Raw genomic sequence first — 18,744 nt, 5'->3', positions numbered from 1 at the left:
GGTCCCAAAGCCCAGATCTGACTCGCTCATAGTCACACTCCTCTAGAAGCTTCAGTAGCCTCCAACTACCAGTCAAACCGGTCTGTTTGCTCTTTCCCATACTTGACATTCCAGCTTCTACCTTTGCACAGGGTGGCCCCCAAGCTTGGAATACTCTTCTTTTTTTCTGCCTTTTGAAACTCCTAGTTCCCGTTAATGTTCACAGTCTAGGGATTCGTGTCTTCCCTAAGATTCATCTTTTTGAGTCCAAATCTGGCCTCAGACACTTATTACCTTGTGTCACCTTGGGCAAGTCACTTAACCCCGTTTGCCTCTGTTTCCTCATCTTTAAAATGAGCTGGAAAAAGAAAAGGCAAACCATGCCGGTATTCTTTGCCAAGAATCGGGTCACGGTCAGGTATGACTGAAACGACAAAATTACTATGTATTTTGGGATGGGGAGGGTCGAGGGGAAGCAATACTTATTTATCTGCCAACACAATGCATTCTCCCCAGTTAAATGTAAGTTCACAAGAGGGCAAGGACTCTCTTACACACTAACATTTAGCCCAGTGCCTGATATACAGTAAGTGCTTAATAAATATTGTAAGAACTCTGTTCAACAAAATAACCAACCTTAACTACAGAAGAGCCATGCAGAAGCATGTTTACCCACCCTGGACAGAGAGGTGATGGACTCGACTTTGGATAAGAATTTCTAGATACAGCCAATGTCAGAATTTATTTTGCTCAGTTACACGGTTTTGCCTTTTCTCTTGTTTTTGTTTTTGTTTTGGTGAGGCAATTGGGGTTAAGTGACTTGCCCAAGGTCACACAGCTAGTAAGTGTTAAGTGTCTGAGGCCGGATTTGAACTCAGGTACTCCTGACACTCCAGGGCCGGTGCTCTATCCACTGCACCATCTAGCCACCCCTTTTCTCTTGTTTTAACAAAGGCAAAGAGAAAAGATTTTTGTTCATTGAAAAAATTAAATAAAAAAAATACAGGCATGTGGATGGATTGCTCCCATCCACTAACAGTGAGATGTCATCGTTCCTGATCTGCCCTGGTTCCCTTTCCAAAGCCGCTGTCAGAAAAAATTGACCCCCAGAATATTTACAGGAATCTTGGACAACAAAAAGAGATTTAAAAACACAGCCTGGGGGGCAGCTAGGTGGTGCAGTGGATAAAGCACTGGTCCTGGATTCAGAGGACCTGAGTTCAAATCCGACCTCAGACACTTTACACGTACTAGCTGTGTGACTCTGGGCAAGTCACTTAACCCTCATTGCCCCGAAGAAAAAGAAAAAGAAGAAAAAAAAGCCTGAAAGTCCAAAGCCGCCACCTTGAGTCAGAGCAAAGACCAGATCAATGGGGTGATAAGAACCTGGGACAACTCCACACTCTACCATTGTGCACTAGTAATCAGCGCCCCCCCCAACCCCCAATGCATTTCCGACCTATCTCTGACTCTTGAATCCCTCAACTCAAACCAACTTCTGTAGGAAGCCTTTCCGGTCCCCCGCGCCTCGCTCTTCCCCCCCCCCCCCCCCGGCTAGGCTTTCTCTCTTCCATTTTGTCTTTATGTAATGCTTATATTCCTATACAAGTATATATTGTTTCTCCAGATCAGATAGAATTATTGGGGTCAGGTATTGGTTCGTTTATGTGGATCGATTGATTCAAGGGTTCTCCTCCCTTGTTAAACTAGACAATGGAGGAAGGAGATTACCTGTGGGGACCTCCCTCCCCCACCCCTTTCACCTATAAATGGGACCTAATCTTACAACTCTGGTTACAACCATTAAGAAACAGATAGTAGGGAGGCACGGGAGAGGGATGAGAGACTCCAAGGCATCCTCCAGGTTGGCATTAAATGGACGATTCCCAAGGCCCTTGGCACTTTGTCAGTTTCCTTCTCGGTGAAATTGAAGGGATTGGACTGAATGATTTCCTGTGGGTGAAATAAAAAAGCAAATTGGGTTTCTTTCGATCATAGGAGGAGCGGACTCTGAGGTTTGCCTCTAGCCTGCATTGGGAAAATTTCAGGTTAGGACACACAGGCCCACCTAGAACTCAGATGACATTCTTTTTACAACTGAGGAATTAAGGGCTCAGAACCGCGACTTGCCCAGCGTCATCCAGGTAAACAAGTCTTGGAGGTAGCAAGACGTTCTGATCTCAATTCAGTTACCTCCTTCATCTAAAAGTCCCCGAAGTCTTAACTCTTATTCCTCATGGGCCACTTAATCGTGGCCTCCGGAAGGTGGCGCCCAAATCATGCTACGCATAAACTGAAAAAAAGTTTATTTTTACAGGATTCCTTTTAATCTCATATACTAGCTCTAACTACAAAATTAAGTTGACTTTGTAGAAATAAAACCATTTCGAGGAAAATAAGAAACCTTAAACTATTTCTCTTTTTTCAAACGGAAATAAATCAGTCTCCGTAGAGACTGTCAAAAATTGCCAATGCCGACTATATTTCAAGTCGTCATGGCGGGGTATTGGGAAAAGTTTTCAATTAGCAATAATCGCGCCTCGGATAAACCTCATTGGCTACGATACTGCCACTGCGCAAAGCTGACGAGAGTCGTGCTGGGCTCCACTCCCCCACGGCTGGTGACTATCCTTACAGAGAGGGTTAGAAGCGAACTGCTACCGAGTGACTCCCGCTGGCTCTTTTTTTGCGTACAGCCAGACCTTGGGCGTAAAGTTTTGGGGACTTTCTGGTTACTTGCACATGGGCGTTTGGAAATAGAATTTCAGGGAAAAACAGGCGAATGGGCGCCGAGGATTCTGGGGATTCCTATGCAAATGAGGATGACGCTATAGATCTGCCCGCGCCGCTTGAGTTCAGGTTTACTTTAACTCGTGCTGAGATGAGTCGGCCCCCGGGCAGGAAGTAAGTGATCATTACTTTGCAGGAAAGATGGAGAACGTTTAGGAGTGATTGAAAGAAGAGGAGGGAGAATGATATGCAAATATTTAGTAGGATTCAAGGGGCCTAGAGGATGTGGGAGAGCCTGCCCATTGCAGAGAGGGGAGAGTGGAGGTGGAGAATGAGTTCTCCTTCCCTGTCAGTTACTCCAGCTTCCTTCCGCCCTTCTTTAGAGTTGAAAGAAATTCACTTTCATCTAGTCCCAACAATAGAACACTTTCCTGCATTCCATAAATAGCCCTAGTCCCCCTCCCTCTCCGCAAAACCCATGAAAAAGAAGCGAAGCAGCTTTTTTTCCCCCCAAATAAGCCGGGGTTTTGCAAGGCGCTCTAGAACTTGTTCAAGAGTGTTGAACTTCAAATGCATTCACAGAATCACAGAAGTTATGACTCGGAAGAAGGAAATAACCTCAGTTTATTTATTTATCCGGCTCACCCACTAAAAATCGTTTTTGTGTCTTGGTAAAGCCTATGGACCTCAACGTCATAATTGAAAAAAACGACAAACAGAAGAGAATAAGTGATTTCTCCTACTCTATCTACGAGCTGATCAGTACACCCTAGAAAATTTCTAGTAAACACGTGGAGCCTGAAAGCCAGCAGGAATTACAACTGAATTACTACATCCATGCTAAACTCTCAAACAGAAGTTTCCATAAAAAGCTGTAAACTAAAAAGAACTTTTTTTTTAACTGGAAAATTCAGTCTCCGTAGAGACTGTCAAAAATTGCCAATGCCGACTATATTTCAAGTCGTCATGGCGGGGTATTGGGAAAAGTTTTCAATTAGCAATAATCGCGCCTCGGTTAAACCTCATTGGCTACGATACTGCCACTGCGCAAAGCTGAAGAACGGAGTCTCGAACCCGTCGCCCACTAAAATGTCGATAACTGTACAATGTAGGCTGATTTTATCCCTTGGAAAATGCACCCCCAAATAAATTATTTTATTTCAAAATGCATACATCTGCCTCCGTTTTCACAGAAAGTTGGAGACTACGGTTGACATTTGCTTTCTTTTGAGTTTGTTTTAAATCTTGCGATAGTGAAGCAAAGCCTTATGGGGGAGGTGACATGCTAATCAAGTTCCCAGAGAGAAAGCACTCGGGGAAATGGGCCCATTGGAAGCGTAGGTAGAGGTAGCTATAGGCTACCACGTGAGAGAAGGCAGCAGGAGAGCGCTTTGGTAGGACTATGCTGCTGGGTCTATTTGAGTTTTCTCCCTTTCTCAAGGGTCCTGCTTCTAGAGCTAGAGGGGACCTTGGAGAGAGCACTGAGCTCAACTTCTCCTTTTCACAGATTAGGAAGGAAACTGAGGTCAAAAGAGAAAAAGACCTATTTGTACAAAAATATTCATAGCAGCTCTTTTTGTGGTGGCTCAGAATTGGAAATCAAGGAATGCCCATCACTTGGGGAATGGCTAAACAAATTGTAGTATATTATATTGATGGAATATTGTGTTATAAGAAATGACAAGAGGGATGACTTCAGAAAGGCCTGGAAAGACATGTATGAAAAGATGTATTGTGAAGTGAGCAGAACCAAGAGAACATTGTACACAGAGACAGCAATATTGTTTGATGAAGAATTGTAAATGATTTGACTATTCACAACAATACAATGATCCAAAACAATCCCAAAGGACTAATGATGAAACATACTATCCACCTCCAAAGAAAGAACTGATATTGATGGAGCAGACACTGAAACATGCTATTTTTCACTTTCATTTTTTTCTTTTAATCAAGTTTTCTAATACAAAACAACAAATGTGATAATGTTTTACACAATCATACATGTATAACCCACATTTGATTTTTTGCTGCCTCAGGGAGGAGGGAAGGAAAGAGGGATAAAAATTGAAAACCAAAACTATAGATAAAAATGTTGTAAAAATTTTTTTAAAAAGGAAACTGAAGCCCAAGGAGATTAAGGAGACCCTGCAAAAAGGCATGAGAGGGGCTGCTAGGTGGCACGGTGGATAGAGCAGTGGCTCTGGATTCAGGAGGACCTGAGTTCAAATCCGGCCTCAGACACTTGGCACTAGCTGTGTGACCCTGGGCAAGTCACTTAACGCTCATGGCCCTGCAAAAACAAAATTAAAAAAAAAAAAGGCATGAGAACTGGGATTTGACTCCAAATGTGGTAGTATTCTTCCCACTAGACCTCTATTCCACATCTGTAGGGACAATTAGGTGGCAATCCAGAAATCTTACTACACTTTTGGGCTTTAAGAACTTAAAACTGTCTTAAAAATTTTGGACCACTCTGTGTGATGCCATTACATACATTTTAGTAACTTTTGGCATTTTAAGCAGTAGTATAATGTGGTAAAAAGTCTGCTGGACCTGGAGTCAGGGAGACCAGGTTCATATCCTATCTCAGGTCCTCAATGGACATGCGATTGTGAAAACATTTCAGAACTGGTCTGAACCTCAGTTTCTTCATCTGGAAAATAGGGATATTATCTCCTACTTTTATATCTACCCCTTAGAGATATTTTGAGGCTCAAATGAAATGACATTTATATAGAGGGGCTTTGAAAAACCTTGAAGGAGTTAACCTTCCTTAGCTTAATTTCAACAGTCTGTAAATAGGGACGATGATATTTCATATGGTTAGCATGAGGAAATTTCTTAACAAACCTGAGAGATGTGCTACAACAGTGTGAAATAAGAGATGATAATAACTCTGGACTTCCCAGCATTTTGAGGATCGAAGCCTTAGTTTCCTCATTTGTAAAATGGGAATGATAACAACACCGGATCAACCTATTCGGTAGGATTATGAGGATCAAATGAACCACCTCGGGGAGGTAGGTGCCATATTATTATCCTTAGTTTACCGATGGGGAAACCGAGGCAGGTAGCGGTTAAGTGATTTGTCCAGGATCACATGGCTAAGTATCTGAGTCCAAATTTGAGCTCTGGACTTCCTGATTTTAGGCCAACATTGTACCCACTATTCCACATCTAATGTGCTCTGATTGCTAGACTTGCCCTAAAGAACAGTAGTTCTTCCATGTATAATATAAAATAAAATAATATAAATACAATACAGTACTACATGATAATGTTAGGGGCCTGGATACCTCATTTGAATGGCCCTGGGTACCCGGGGTAAATCAAAAGAACCTTCTCTTGAGAAACTAAACCAAAGGACAGACACACCTAAAGCGATAAGCAGCACCGGATCCGGACTCCAGGACCACCACCCTTCATTCCTGTCTCCCTCGCCCCGGGGAGATAAGATTAGGTGTGGCTGCTGCCTTTGTGGCAAGAGGAGGAGAGAGATGGCTTGAGAGATCTGCAGCACCCCTCACCCAACTCCTCCAGCCACCGCCAGTGGGGGATGGTCCTCCCCCAATAAGGGAACTTTTCACAGTCAGATAATCACCCCCATCAGTCCTCTATAAAAGTATCTGCCAGTCTCCTGCTGGAGGAGATTGGTATCTCAGAGAGCTATACTTCTGTGCCATGCCTTCTCCCCATGAGAAGTCCAAGGATTTCTCTTTTGCTTTTCTTTCCCTAGTACCCTAAATAAACTATTATTTTATTCTGACTGGATTTCTGTGCCAGAGGGTGTAATTATTTTTTTTTGGTGAGGCTATTGGGGTTAAGTGACTTGCTCAGGGTCACATAGCTAGTTAAGTGTCAAGTGTCTGAGGCTGGATTTGAACTCAGGTCCTCTTGACTCCAGGGCCAGTGCTCTATCCACTGCACCACCTAGCTGTCCCCGGTGTAATTCTTTAAAGAGGAATTCCGAAGAACCCCTATCCCAAACCCCCTCTAATTTCCCCATAGCAATACAATACAATTAACACAACACAACACAATACAATGAATACAACACAATATAATATGGCATGACATGGTATGATATGGTATAAAATAATGTAATACGATATATACAATTCAATATAATTCAATACAATGCGATTTTAAATATTGTATATAATACAAAACAATGGAACATGACATGATACCATACATGGCATGGAATGTATGCTATATTATGATATAATATAATTCAATACAATATGAGAAGTGGTATTTAATAAAATAAAATATAATAGGATATGATATGGCATGGAACGGAATGATGTATTATGTGATATGATCTAAAATAAAACATAATGTAATATAATAGAATTCAATATGATACGATAAAGGATAGAAGAGCATGGAATATGATATGATATGACACAACATGACAACACAACACAACGTAACTTGCACTACCTAGGATTGTGAAGAACTTCCTTTGTGATCCCTAAAATGCTACATAAAGGTCACATGATGTATCGTGATATGGGACCTCAGTGCGGAGGGCTCTCAAGCAGTGGACACCTGAAATCCCCAAAGTGTGGATAGACCCTACCAACACATCATCAAATTAAACCCCAATACTAGAAACATTACGGTAGCAGAGAGGCTGGGTAGGCCGGGTCTCCGGAGTACAGAGCGTGGTGGCCCACTGGCTTCTGGGAATTGTAGTTTTCCCGCCCCTCCCTCTCTCTTTTGCGTGGTTGACTACAACTCCCAGGAGGAGGTAGTGCCCAGCCAACCCTTGACTGTCCTGTCCATAGAACTCCTGATCTGGGGGCAAATAAAAGGTGAGTGTGACGGTTGCTTTGCGGGTTGCAAATGCCGCGGTTGCCTCTGGAAGGTGCAGATTTCTTGAGAGACAGCGAGGCTCTTGGCATTCAGGCTGAGGGGCGGGGGATGCGGTGTACCTTTATCCCCCGCGCTGCAGATCCTGGGGTGTCAAAAAGTTGGAGGCTCCATTCCCTAAGTTGGAGCCACCAGGCGGCGGGGGGCCTCGGGCTCGGGTCTAGCAATCAGAGCACATGCGGCTGAACTCTGCATCCAGAAGTGCCCACCCACTGCCCAGTCTGCCCAGTCTCTGTCCTGTTTGGCCATGTCGTCTCCCACTTTAGATTGGGAGCTGCTGGTGGCCAGGCACTGCCTCTTACCTTCTTTGCTCCACAGCACTTTAGCGCGGTGCCCGGCACACAGTAGGTGCTTAATAAATGCTAGTTGAGGTTATCACACGGGACAGTGCTTTTAGAGCCAGAAGGGTCATCTAGGCCAACTCTCATTATATCGATGATGTAATGGAGGCTTGGAAGGAAGTTAGTGGTCCAAGGTCAGATAAGCAGTAAGTGGACAGAGCCAGGATTCAAAGGTAGACTCATTGACTACAAATTATACACTCCTTTTTGAAATATTTTATTTTTCCCAATTACCTGAAAAAACAATTTAAAAAACCCCAATTTTTTAACATTTTGTTTTGACTTCCAAATTCCCTCCCTCCTTCCCCCATCAATCAGAAGGTAAGCAATTTGATATGTTATACGTGCAGTCATGCAGAACATTTCTGCAAACATAGACAAAAAAAAGGAACAAAATTTTTAATTAATTTTTTTTTAGTGAGGCAATTGGGGTTAAGTGACTTGCCCAGGGTCACACAGCTAGTAAGTGTTAAGTGTCTGAGGCTGCATTTGAACTCAGGTACTCCCGACTCCAAGGCCAGTGCTCTATCCACTGCGCCACCTAGCTGCCCCTAAAGGTTTTTAAAAGTCTGCTTTTCTCTGCATTAAGATTCCATAGGTTGTTTTTTTTTTTTTGGGGGGGGGGCGCAATGAGGGTTAAGTGACTTGCCCAGGGTCACACAGCTAGTAAGTGTCAAGTGTCTGAGGTTGGATTTGAACTCAGGTCCTCCTGAATCCAGGATCCGTGCTTTATCCCCTGTGCCACCTAGCTGCCCTTATATTTTGGATATATAGGTACTTGACTCTTTAAAAAAAAAATGCTACCTCCAAAATGTATGGGGTAATACAAAGAATGTAATCTTTTTGAAAACAGGGACCATTTCACAATTGACTTTGTATCCCAGCCACTTAGCACAGACTTGCCCACATATTAGGCACCAGGGTAAATGCCTGTTGATGGATTTGACTGATTGATTGATAGGATCAAAAGTTTAAATCTGGGGCCTTTAATGTGGGTTCCGTGAACTTAAAAAAAATATTTTGACAACTATATTTTAATATACTTGGTTTCCTTTGCAATTCTATGTATCTATTCTGTGAATTTAAAACATTATGCTTGAGAAGGTGCCTATAGTTTTCACCAGTATTCCAAAGGGGTCCAGGACACATACAACAAGTTTTAAGAATCTCTAGCTGAGGGGCAGCTAGGTGGCGCAGTGGGTAGAGCACCGGCCCTGGAGTCAGGAGTACCTGAGTTCAAATCCGGCCTTAGACACTTAACATTTACTAGCTGTGTGACCCTGGGCAAGTCACTTAACCCCAATTGCCTCACTAAAAAAAAAAAAGGAAAAAAAAAAAAGAAGAATCTCTAGCTGAATAGATTCAGGGTGTCCCAAAAATAGTCATAGTGCAGTGTTGAATTCAAGCTTTAGATTGATAAGATACTCTCTCTGTCTCTCTCTCTCTGTGTATACATATTATATATATATATACACACATATATACTACATGTAATTTTATATATATCATATGATTATGTATTAGAATGTTATAAATAAATATTATGAATAAATATGTTATATATTGTCATATAAATACTATGTAGGTATGTATATGTTATATCAGTAGTCAATTAGCCAACAAGCATTTATTAAGCCCCTACTATGTGCTAGGGATGCAAAGAAAGGCAAAAAACCTTCCCTGCTCTCAAGGAGCTCAGTCTTATTGGGGGGACAACATGCCAACAGTTATGCACAAGCAGCCACATATAAGATAAAATGGTGATAATCAGCAAAGAGAAAGCTTTCCTTAATCTCAGCTCCAATGATTGATTCCTATGTCCTCTGTTTTTAAAGGAACAGGTGACTATAAAGTAATGAAAAGCAAATTGTTCTTGGCAAAATGAACCAAACCCTTAAAAAAATAGCTACTTTGTAAAAAAAATCCAGAATGAGAGGCATTGTCCATTCACCCCCTTGCTACTTTCAGGACTAGAAGAATATCATAGAAGGCTTCCCCCATTAGGAAATGAGCCCAGGGGGCAGCTAGGTGGCGCAGTGGATAGAGCACCGGCCCTGGATTCAGGAGGACCTGAGTTCAGATCCGACCTCAGACACTTAACAATTATTAGCAGTGTGACCCTAAGCCAGTCACTTAAAAAAATTTCACTTAAAACATTTTTTTTTTTAGTGAGGCAATTGGGGTTAAGTGACTTGCCCAAGGTCACACTGCCAGTAAGTGTTAAGTGTCTGAGGCCAGATTTGAACCCATGTACTCCTGACTCCAGGGCCGGTGCTCTATCCACTGCACCATGTAGCTGCCCCTAAAAAAAAATTTAAAAAAAAAAAGGAAAAGAAAACGTGCCCAGGGGCAGCTACATGGTACAGTGGATAGAGCACCGGCCCTGAAGTCAAGAGGACCTGAGTTCAAATCTGGCCTCAGACACTTGACACTTACTAGCTGTGTGACCCTAGGTAAGTCACTTAACCCCAATTGCCTCACCCCCCCAAAAAAAAGAAAAAGAAAAAGTGGCCAATATCAGTTTTGCTGCCCTCAGACAAGAAAGGACATAAGCTGGGGGAAACAGGTGCTGTTTCCTCTGCATTTTTTTTCTTCTTGTCGCACCCTCTCCGCCCCTTGCTTGTCACAGGGCCTGGCACTTAATCCATGCTTACTGACTGATTGATTTCTTGAGAACCCCTTTTTTAAAAAGTTCGTAAAACTCTAAAGGGTTGATCTAGGGTGAACAGAGATCTTGGGCACTGAGGTCTGCAACAGTAAGATTCCAAGTGACTGAAATTCATGTCTGTTCTCCAGGATACTCCTTCATAATAATGAGATCACTGAGAAAGCCAATTCTTTTTTTTTTTTTTTTTTGGCGGGGCAATGGGGGTTAAGTGACTTGCCCAGGGTCACACACAGCTAGTAAGTGTCAAGTGTCTGAGGCTGGATTTGAACTCATGAACTCCTGAATCCAGGGCTGGTGCTTTATCCACTGCGCCACCTAGCTGCCCCCCAAAGCCAAGTCTTTTTGTTTTGTTTTGTTTTAATTAATAAAGCATTTTATTTTTTTCCGTTACATGTAAAGATAGTTCTCAACTTTTGTCCATACAAGCTTTACAATTTCAGATTTTTCTCCCTCCCTCCCCTCCCTTCTCCTTCCCCTAGACAGCAGGTAATCTGATATAGGTTATATATATATACACCATAATAACATTAATCCTATTTCTGCATTAGTCATGTTATAAGAGAAAAAATCAGAGCAATGATGAAAAACCTCAAAATAGAAAAAAACAACAGCGCCAAAAACAAAAGAAATAGTATGGTTCATTCAGCATCTATACTCTGCAGTTCTTTTTTTTTTTTTTTTCCTTGGATTTGGAGATCCTCTTATATCACGAGTTCCCTGGAACTCTTCTGTGACATTGCATTGGTGAGAAGAATATAGTCCATCACAGTAGATCAACACTCAATGTTGATGATACTGTGTACAATGTTCTTCTGGTTCTGCTCATCTCACTCATCATCAGCTCACATAAGACCCTCCAGGTTTCTCTGAACTCCTCCTGCTCATCATTTCTTACAGCACAATAGTATTCCATTGTATTCATATACCACAACTTGTCCAGCCATTCCCCAATTGATGGGCACCCCCTCAACTTCCAATTCCTTGCCACCACGTAAAGAGCAGCTATAAATATTTTTGTATATGTGGGTCCCTTTCCCCTTTCCATGATTTCTTTGGGAAAAAGATCCAAAAGTGGTATTGCTGGGTCAAAGGGTATGCACAGCTTTATCGCCCTTTGGGCGCCAATTCTTTTTTTAAAAAAATAATTTTATTGATTTTTTTTTACATCGAAAATTCCCCTGCATCCCTTTCTTACCCCTTCCCAAGAGTTATCACTTATAACAACAATAAAAAAATTAAAGAGGAAGAAAAGGAAAATTAATATAGGGAAATCCAATTTTTTAATATAACATGTTGTTATTTTGTTGTTGTTCATACATTGACTCTGTATCCCTTCCTTTCTTTTTCTCAGAGAGCCATTATTTTCTCATTCATTAGGTTCTCAAAACAACCCTGGGAGGTAGGTGCTATTATTATGACTATTTTACAGTTCAGGAAACTGAGGTAAAGTGATTCGGACAGAGTCACACAGCTAGTAAATTTCTGAGGCTCGATTTGAACTCAGGTTTTCCTGACTCCGGGATTCTTTCTGACTCTAACCATTGAATCACTTACCTCCCTCAGGTTAAAGGGGCATGGGAACCAAAAAAGATTGAGACCCCTTCCACTGTACCATACAGTCATCTTCTGTCACAGGATTTCACTGTTGACACAAGGGGCTTGTGTTTTGTTGGGTTTTTGTAGTTGTCTGCTGCTTTTCCATCATAGGTTCAATTTCACCCATATTTTAAATGTAAAATACATCTTTACAAATGCTGTATGAATGAGACAGGGCCAGTTTTAACCAAGGAACAGAAAAAGCAGTTTACTTTTACTTTATTTTTAAGTGTTTATTTACATAGTTTGTCTTCCTATCATCTAATTTCCCAAGCTATCCCTCCCCCACTAGAGGGTATCATTCCTTATAGTAAAAGATAAAAAAGAAAGGAAAAAAAACCAGTCCAACAAAACTAACTAATACCTCAACCAACAGGACATGTAGCATTCCACACCAGTAGTCCCCCACCTTAACAAAGAAAGTTGAAGGCTGAATTCTCATCCCTTCTTCATTATAATTACATTGCTTGGGGCAGCTAGATGCCACAGTGGATAGAGCACTGGCCCTGGATTCAGGAGTACCTGAGTTCAAATTTAGCCTCAGACACTTACCTCTTACTAGCTGTGTGACCCTGGGCAAGTCACTTAACCCTGATTGCCTCACAAAAAAAAATAATAATAATAATTACATTGCTTTTGTTTCCAATTTTTTTTTGTTCTTTCCAATAACATTTTTGTAGTCTCTGTATTTTCCTTCCAAGCAAATCATCCAACATGTTTTAGCTTCTACTTAGATTTCTCTCCATTCTTTTCTTTCTTTCCTTCTTCCACTATAAGCTCCTTGAAGGCAGGGACTATCTTTTGCCCCCCCTTTTTTTTGTATCCCTAGTGCTTAGCACAGTGCCTAGCACTTAATAAATGTTTATTCGTCAATTTATTTATTTTTTTTTTTGGCAGGGCAATGGGGGGTTAAGTGACTTGCCCAGGGTCACACAGCCAGTAAGTGTCAAGTGTCTGAGGCTGCATTTGAACTCAGGTACTCCTGAATCCAGGGCCAGTGCTTTATCCACTGCGCCACCTAGCTGCCCCCGCGCCAATTTATTTTTAAATTTTATTATTTATTTTTGACATTTAAAAGATTTTGAGTTTCAAATTCTGCTCCCTCCCGCCCCCTTCTGTCCATTTCATTGGTTGATTTCCATAGCTCATCCCTTCCAGCCCCTCCCCCACCCACTTCATTGATTGATTTCAACACATTGATTTTACTCTCTAGCACCTACCTCCATGGGGCGAATAATATGTGTTTCAAAAACTGTCTTCTGTGTTCTTTCTCCTTCCCTAGAATAAGAATGAGCCCTCTGTGTATCTTCACACCTCGCATCCTTCATCCCCGGGGCTCCCACACAGCAGCGGGCACCTTTGTGCCACCTTGTCCTCCCCTGGACCAGGAGAAAGTCAAGGAGTTACAGCGATTCATCTCCCTTTCCAAGAGACTCCTGGTGATGACTGGAGCTGGGATCTCCACCGAGTCAGGCATCCCAGATTACAGATCAGAGAAGGTGGGGCTCTATGCCCGAACGGACCGGCGCCCTATCCAACATGTGGATTTTGTCCGGAGCGCTAAAATCCGCCAGCGCTACTGGGCAAGAAATTTTGTTGGGTGGCCTCAGTTCTCCTCTCACCAGCCGAATGCTGCACATTTGGCCCTGAGCAGCTGGGAGAGACTCAGGAAACTCTATTGGTTGGTCACCCAAAATGTGGATGCTTTGCACACCAAGGCGGGGAGCCAGCGTCTGACCGAACTCCACGGATGCATGCATAGGTGAGCATGGGATCAGCACGGGCCTGGGGATGATACAGTAGCCACGAGGCTCACTAATGGTACGCTTGAGACAATTTCTTATTTGTGGGCCCTCTCAGACAAATGAACTCTAGTTAACTAATCAAGCAAAAACACTTAAAATTTTGGTACCTTGTTTGGGGCTCAATTAATCAATCAATCAGTATCCCACCTTGTTGTCCAAAATTTCTGTAAATATTCTGGGGGTCAGTTTTTTCTGAAGGCAGGGGAACCATGACAGTTTGGCTCTCAGCCTCTCCATCTCTCTTTGTCTCTCTCCTCTGCTCTTTCTCTCAATCTCTCCCTCTCTTCTCTTTCATCCTCGTTTCTTCTTGTCTCTCTCAATCTCTCTCCCTTTTTGTCTCACTTTCTTCTCTTCTCTTCTCTTCTCTTCTCTTCTCTTCTCTTCTCTTCTCTTCTCTTCTCTTCTCTTCTCTTCTCTTCTCTTCTCTTCTCTTCTCTTCTCTTCTCTTCTCTTCTCTTCTCTTCTCTCTCTCTCTCTCTCTCTCTCTCCTCCCCTGCAAAGCTAGAAATGGTTTGTATATATAGACTCTTGTATTACATCAAACTGTTTCTGGCAGTCTGGTGCCTAACTGTGATATGAGTATGAATAGGTTTTTCACCTACTCACAGGTCTTTGATGAGAATCAATGGAGACAATAAAGCCCTATAGGAATGTCCGCTAGTATACTAGGAGGCAGTCTGGGTCAGCCAAGGAGATTGAGTCAGTGGTTGAGAAGGCTTGAGAACCAGGCAGTACAGAGTCAGGGAACCCAGGGAAAGGAAAAAGTTTTGGGTTTTTTTGTTTTTGTTTTTGATTTTTTTGGCGGGGCAATGGGGGTTAAGTGACTTGCCCAGAGTCACACAGCTAGTAAGTGTCAAGTGCCTGAGGTCGGATTTGAACTCAGGTCCTCCTGAATCCAGGGCCAGTGCTCTATCCATTATAGCACCACTTAGCTGCTCCAGGAAAAAGTTTTAAGAAGGAAACCTCTACCCTTCAGATGCTAGATGAGGGAAAAGGAAGGGACATGTGATTCTCTTGGCACCCACAAGGAACTTCCAGATGTTGGGACCTTCTCTGCTACATCTAGTCACAGAATAGTCCAGAGCCTTTGCTAGAGATTAGATGGATTGAGAGAGTCCAAAAGCCAGACCATGTCAGTGGAGGGACTCGAACTCAGGGCTTACTGGCTCCAGACACAAGTCAGCTTCCCAAGGCACTCTCCAATTCGGTTTTATGCTGTTTTCAAGCCTTGCTACCCTGGTCCCCCATCTTATTGTTTCTCATCCCTTTCCAAACTCCAGCCCAGCCCCATTTTCTTTGCTCCTACCCTGAGGACGGAGCCTGGATTAGGGAAGTGAGTGACTGTCAGTGAAGCGGAACTGTGGCCAGAGATCACTCATTCAGGATGTCTGGCACTGAAAAGGGGAGACATGGGACTTTAGCTAGATGGGGCATATAGGACAAGTGACGTTTTGTTTTTCCTGAAAACAAACTGGACACTGTTAAGACTACTGGAAGAGAAAGCAGTGATTGTGGAGGTGCTGAAAACTTGAGTGAGTGAGTCTTGAGAGCTGTAACTAGAGTAAGGTCAAATGGACCCTGCCCCAGGGCACCGGGGAGAGGTAGGTCCTTTTAAACCTTGGCTTGGGGTCTTGCCCCACCTCTTCCAGGGCTGCCTTCTTCCCTCATCTCCACAGAGCTGAAAGCTGCTCCTTCTCCTGAGAGGATCCTCGGACTGTCTGATGGGTCACTGTGCGGCATTTCTTCCAGAACCAAATTCGGCACAGGCACAGTTCCATCCAATTAGTGAACTTCCCAAAGCTCTTATCTCCACGTTTGCTTCTTCTGTCTCATGTGCAGGGTTCTCTGTTTACACTGTGGGGAACAGACTCCCCGAGGGGTGCTGCAGGACCGATTCAAAGCCCTGAACCCCACCTGGGGAGCCGAGGCCCATGGCGTGGCCCCTGACGGCGACGTCTTCCTGACAGAGGACCAGGTACGAAGCTTCCACGTCCCATCCTGTGCCAAGTGTGGGGGCCCTCTGAAGCCAGATGTTGTTTTCTTTGGGGACACAGTGAACCACGATAAGGTGGACTTCGTGCACACACGTGTGAAAGAAGCCGACGCCCTTCTGGTGGTAGGATCTTCCTTGCAGGTACCTTGTGTCTCCCCCTGGTTCAGTCCAAGGGGGATCTGCCTGTCCCCTGGAGGGGAAAGGTAAATGACTTGGTTTGTCTTTTTTTCTGCATCTAGCTAGATGACATCACCGTCAGCTGTCCCCTCTGTGTCTTCTTCTCTTGTGCAGGTGTACTCTGGCTACAAATTTATTCTCGCAGCACACGAGAAGAAACTTCCCATTGCAATACTGAACATTGGGCCCACAAGGTCAGACCAACTGGCCTGCCTGAAGTTGGAATTCCGATGCGCTGAGCTCCTACCCTTAATAGTTCCCCAGTGACCAGGGCCTAGGGCTCCCAACCCCCAAGGAGGACCCTTACTGGACCAGAGCTGCTAAAGGTAACACCTCTTATAGACACCAGGTCCAAGCATCAGCTAAGCCTGGACCTTAGCCCCACAAGTTAGATGATGAGAGAATGAGGCAGCCAAGACCTTGGTGCATAGACTATAGTGCATAGACTGCCAGGCTTGGAGTCAGGAAGACTCTGTGACCTCTGAGGTCCCTTGTTACCTTTATGATCTATGATCCCATAACATTTTTTTGTTTGTTTTTCCCAGTTTACTTTTATTTTTTCATTAAATATTTCTCAATTACACATAATATTTGTGCCATTTTCCCTTTCTGTCATATTAGCCAATCTAACAGATATGAGGTGATACTTCAGAATTGTTTTAATTTGTATTTCTCTAATCAGTAGTGATTTAGAGAATTTTTTTCATGACTGTAGATAGCTTTGCTTTCTTCTTCTGAAAACTGCTTCTTCATATCCTCTGACCATTTATCAATGGGGAAATGACTTGTGTTCCTCTAGATATTTGAGAAATGAGGCCTTGATCAGAGAAACTTGCTGTAAGTTTTTCTTCATAGTTTCCTGCTTTCCTTCTAATTTTGGTAGCATTGATTTTGTTGTGCAAAATCTATTAAATTTAATGTTATTAAAATTTTCCATTATACAATGCTTTCTGTCTCTTGTGATATCACCCTTTATGTCTAAATCATGTACCTCATTTTGACCTTATCCTGGTATAGAGTGTGAGATGTTGGTATATGCCTAGTTTCTGTCAAACCGCTTTCCTGTTTTCCCAGAAATTTTTGTCAGATGGTTTACTCCAGAAGTTTGCTTCTTTGGGTTTATCAAACAGTAGATTCCTATGGACATTTATTACTGTATATTGTATACCTTATCCACAAATCCACTCTATTTCTTAGCCAGTAGCAGATTGTTTTCATAATTACTGATTTGTAATACAGTTTGAGATCTTGTAGGCCCCATGAGTCAGAGATAGGCTGTAATCTACAGTGGTGGAGGGAGTTTCCCATCCTGGGGATTTCTAGGAATGAGGAAATGACAGAATCCTTTGAATATTCCCAAGCCGACAGGGAAACAATTCTAGATTCTCCTAAACTCTTGAGCCATGTTTCACTATATAAATCTAATAGTTTTGTTTGTTTGGTTTTTTTTTGTGGGGGGATTGGTCATATACACTCGATCTTTCGAATAGTGGCACATCTGTATTTGAGTGACTTAAGGTACTCTGAGTTTAGAAGTAACTGGGTGATATTCAGTGGCTTCTAAATTTAAATGTGTGGCCCTGAGATCCTATGCACAGGACCCAGCTCACCCTGCTTTTGTTTCCTCTCTTTTTAGGATCCCTGCTGGTGTGTCCTTGCCACCATGCTCTGGCAGATGTTGTCACTCTCTCTCAACCAGCAGAGGGCAGCACATGCCCACATCTCAGCATCCCGGTTCAGATCCTGGGAGTTTGATATGGGATTGTGCTGTATTCTCTTTCAGAGACTTGGAAACTCGGGAGATTGGATCCCAAAGGTGTTGTCCCTGGAGATTTGGGTAGCCATCTTGCTGTCCTTTGAGGAAAGGGGAGGATACAACACTAATTCAGTTTCGTAACCTCAAATAGCTAAAGTTATCTTTGAACTGAGCCATTTCAATCAATAAACATTTTAAAAGATATCTTTAAGAAAGCAAATGAATATATTTCCTACAGGCAGGGCAAGTACTGATTGAAATGAATTTTTATTCAACGAGGAATAATGGGAGACTCCCTTTCTCCAGCACACCAGGTGCAGGGTATGGGGTTGTATTCTATTACAGTCATTAACAAGAGGAGGGTTTGGGGCAGCTAGATGGCGCAGTGGATAGAGCACCGGCCCTGGAGTCAGGCGTACCTGAGTTCAAATCTGGCCTCAGACACTTAATACTTAACTAGCTGTGTGACCCTGGGCAAGTCACTTAACCCCAATTGCCTCACTTAAAAAAAAAAAAAAACAAGAGGAGAGTTTGTGGTGAAATCGCCAGAGATTTCTCTTTGGTCCCCAAGAGCAGGGCAAAAACACCTGCCTTAGGGCCCAGACTGTAGGAGGAGAAACAGTGACATTCCAACTGTGCACCAACGTGCATCGTTTCGGCAAAGAAAGCAGTGGGTCTCGTTGGGTTACTGAGAATCGGTGGGTACAGCTCAGACTTTCTAAACAACTTAATCAGCAAAGGAAAGAGAATGAAAGAATTGCAACCCTCTAAATAGGAGTCTTCTGTCAGAAATGAGGGCAGGCAATTCAAGCCTATTG

General features: G+C 42.9%; 1 protein-coding gene and 2 non-coding genes across 6 annotated transcripts; 1 reads left to right on the top strand and 2 right to left on the bottom strand.

Annotated features, from left to right (window-relative positions):
* Window positions 1–2,422: 2,422 nt before the first annotated feature.
* On the bottom strand, window positions 2,423–2,563 carry LOC122737840. Its single transcript, XR_006354601.1, has one exon. It is a non-coding gene; the product is annotated as a U4 spliceosomal RNA (small nuclear RNA).
* Window positions 2,564–3,623: 1,060 nt separating this feature from the next.
* LOC122737851 lies at window positions 3,624–3,764 on the bottom strand. Its single transcript, XR_006354604.1, has one exon. It is a non-coding gene; the product is annotated as a U4 spliceosomal RNA (small nuclear RNA).
* A 3,653-nt stretch (window positions 3,765–7,417) lies between these two features.
* Window positions 7,418–18,386, top strand: SIRT4 (sirtuin 4). 4 transcript variants are annotated; one of them, XR_006354081.1, is made up of 5 exons: window positions 7,418–7,532; window positions 13,478–13,957; window positions 15,840–16,134; window positions 16,285–16,496; window positions 17,954–18,386. XR_006354081.1 is itself a non-coding variant. In XM_043975927.1 (4 exons), exons 2-4 carry the CDS (start codon window positions 13,485–13,487, stop codon window positions 16,435–16,437), a joined length of 921 nt encoding a protein of 306 aa, XP_043831862.1. In that variant the 5' UTR covers window positions 7,418–7,532; window positions 13,478–13,484; the 3' UTR covers window positions 16,438–16,709. The 4 variants fall into 4 exon arrangements, 1 of the variants encoding a protein (XP_043831862.1); XR_006354080.1 differs by having other exon boundaries at window positions 17,807–18,384; XR_006354082.1 differs by having other exon boundaries at window positions 15,840–15,975; window positions 17,807–18,382.
* Window positions 18,387–18,744: the final 358 nt, after the last annotated feature.

Source organism: Dromiciops gliroides, chromosome 1, assembly GCF_019393635.1.
Source record: "Dromiciops gliroides isolate mDroGli1 chromosome 1, mDroGli1.pri, whole genome shotgun sequence".
Taxonomy (NCBI): domain Eukaryota; kingdom Metazoa; phylum Chordata; class Mammalia; order Microbiotheria; family Microbiotheriidae; genus Dromiciops; species Dromiciops gliroides.
This window is presented reverse-complemented; position numbering and strand designations above follow the sequence as displayed.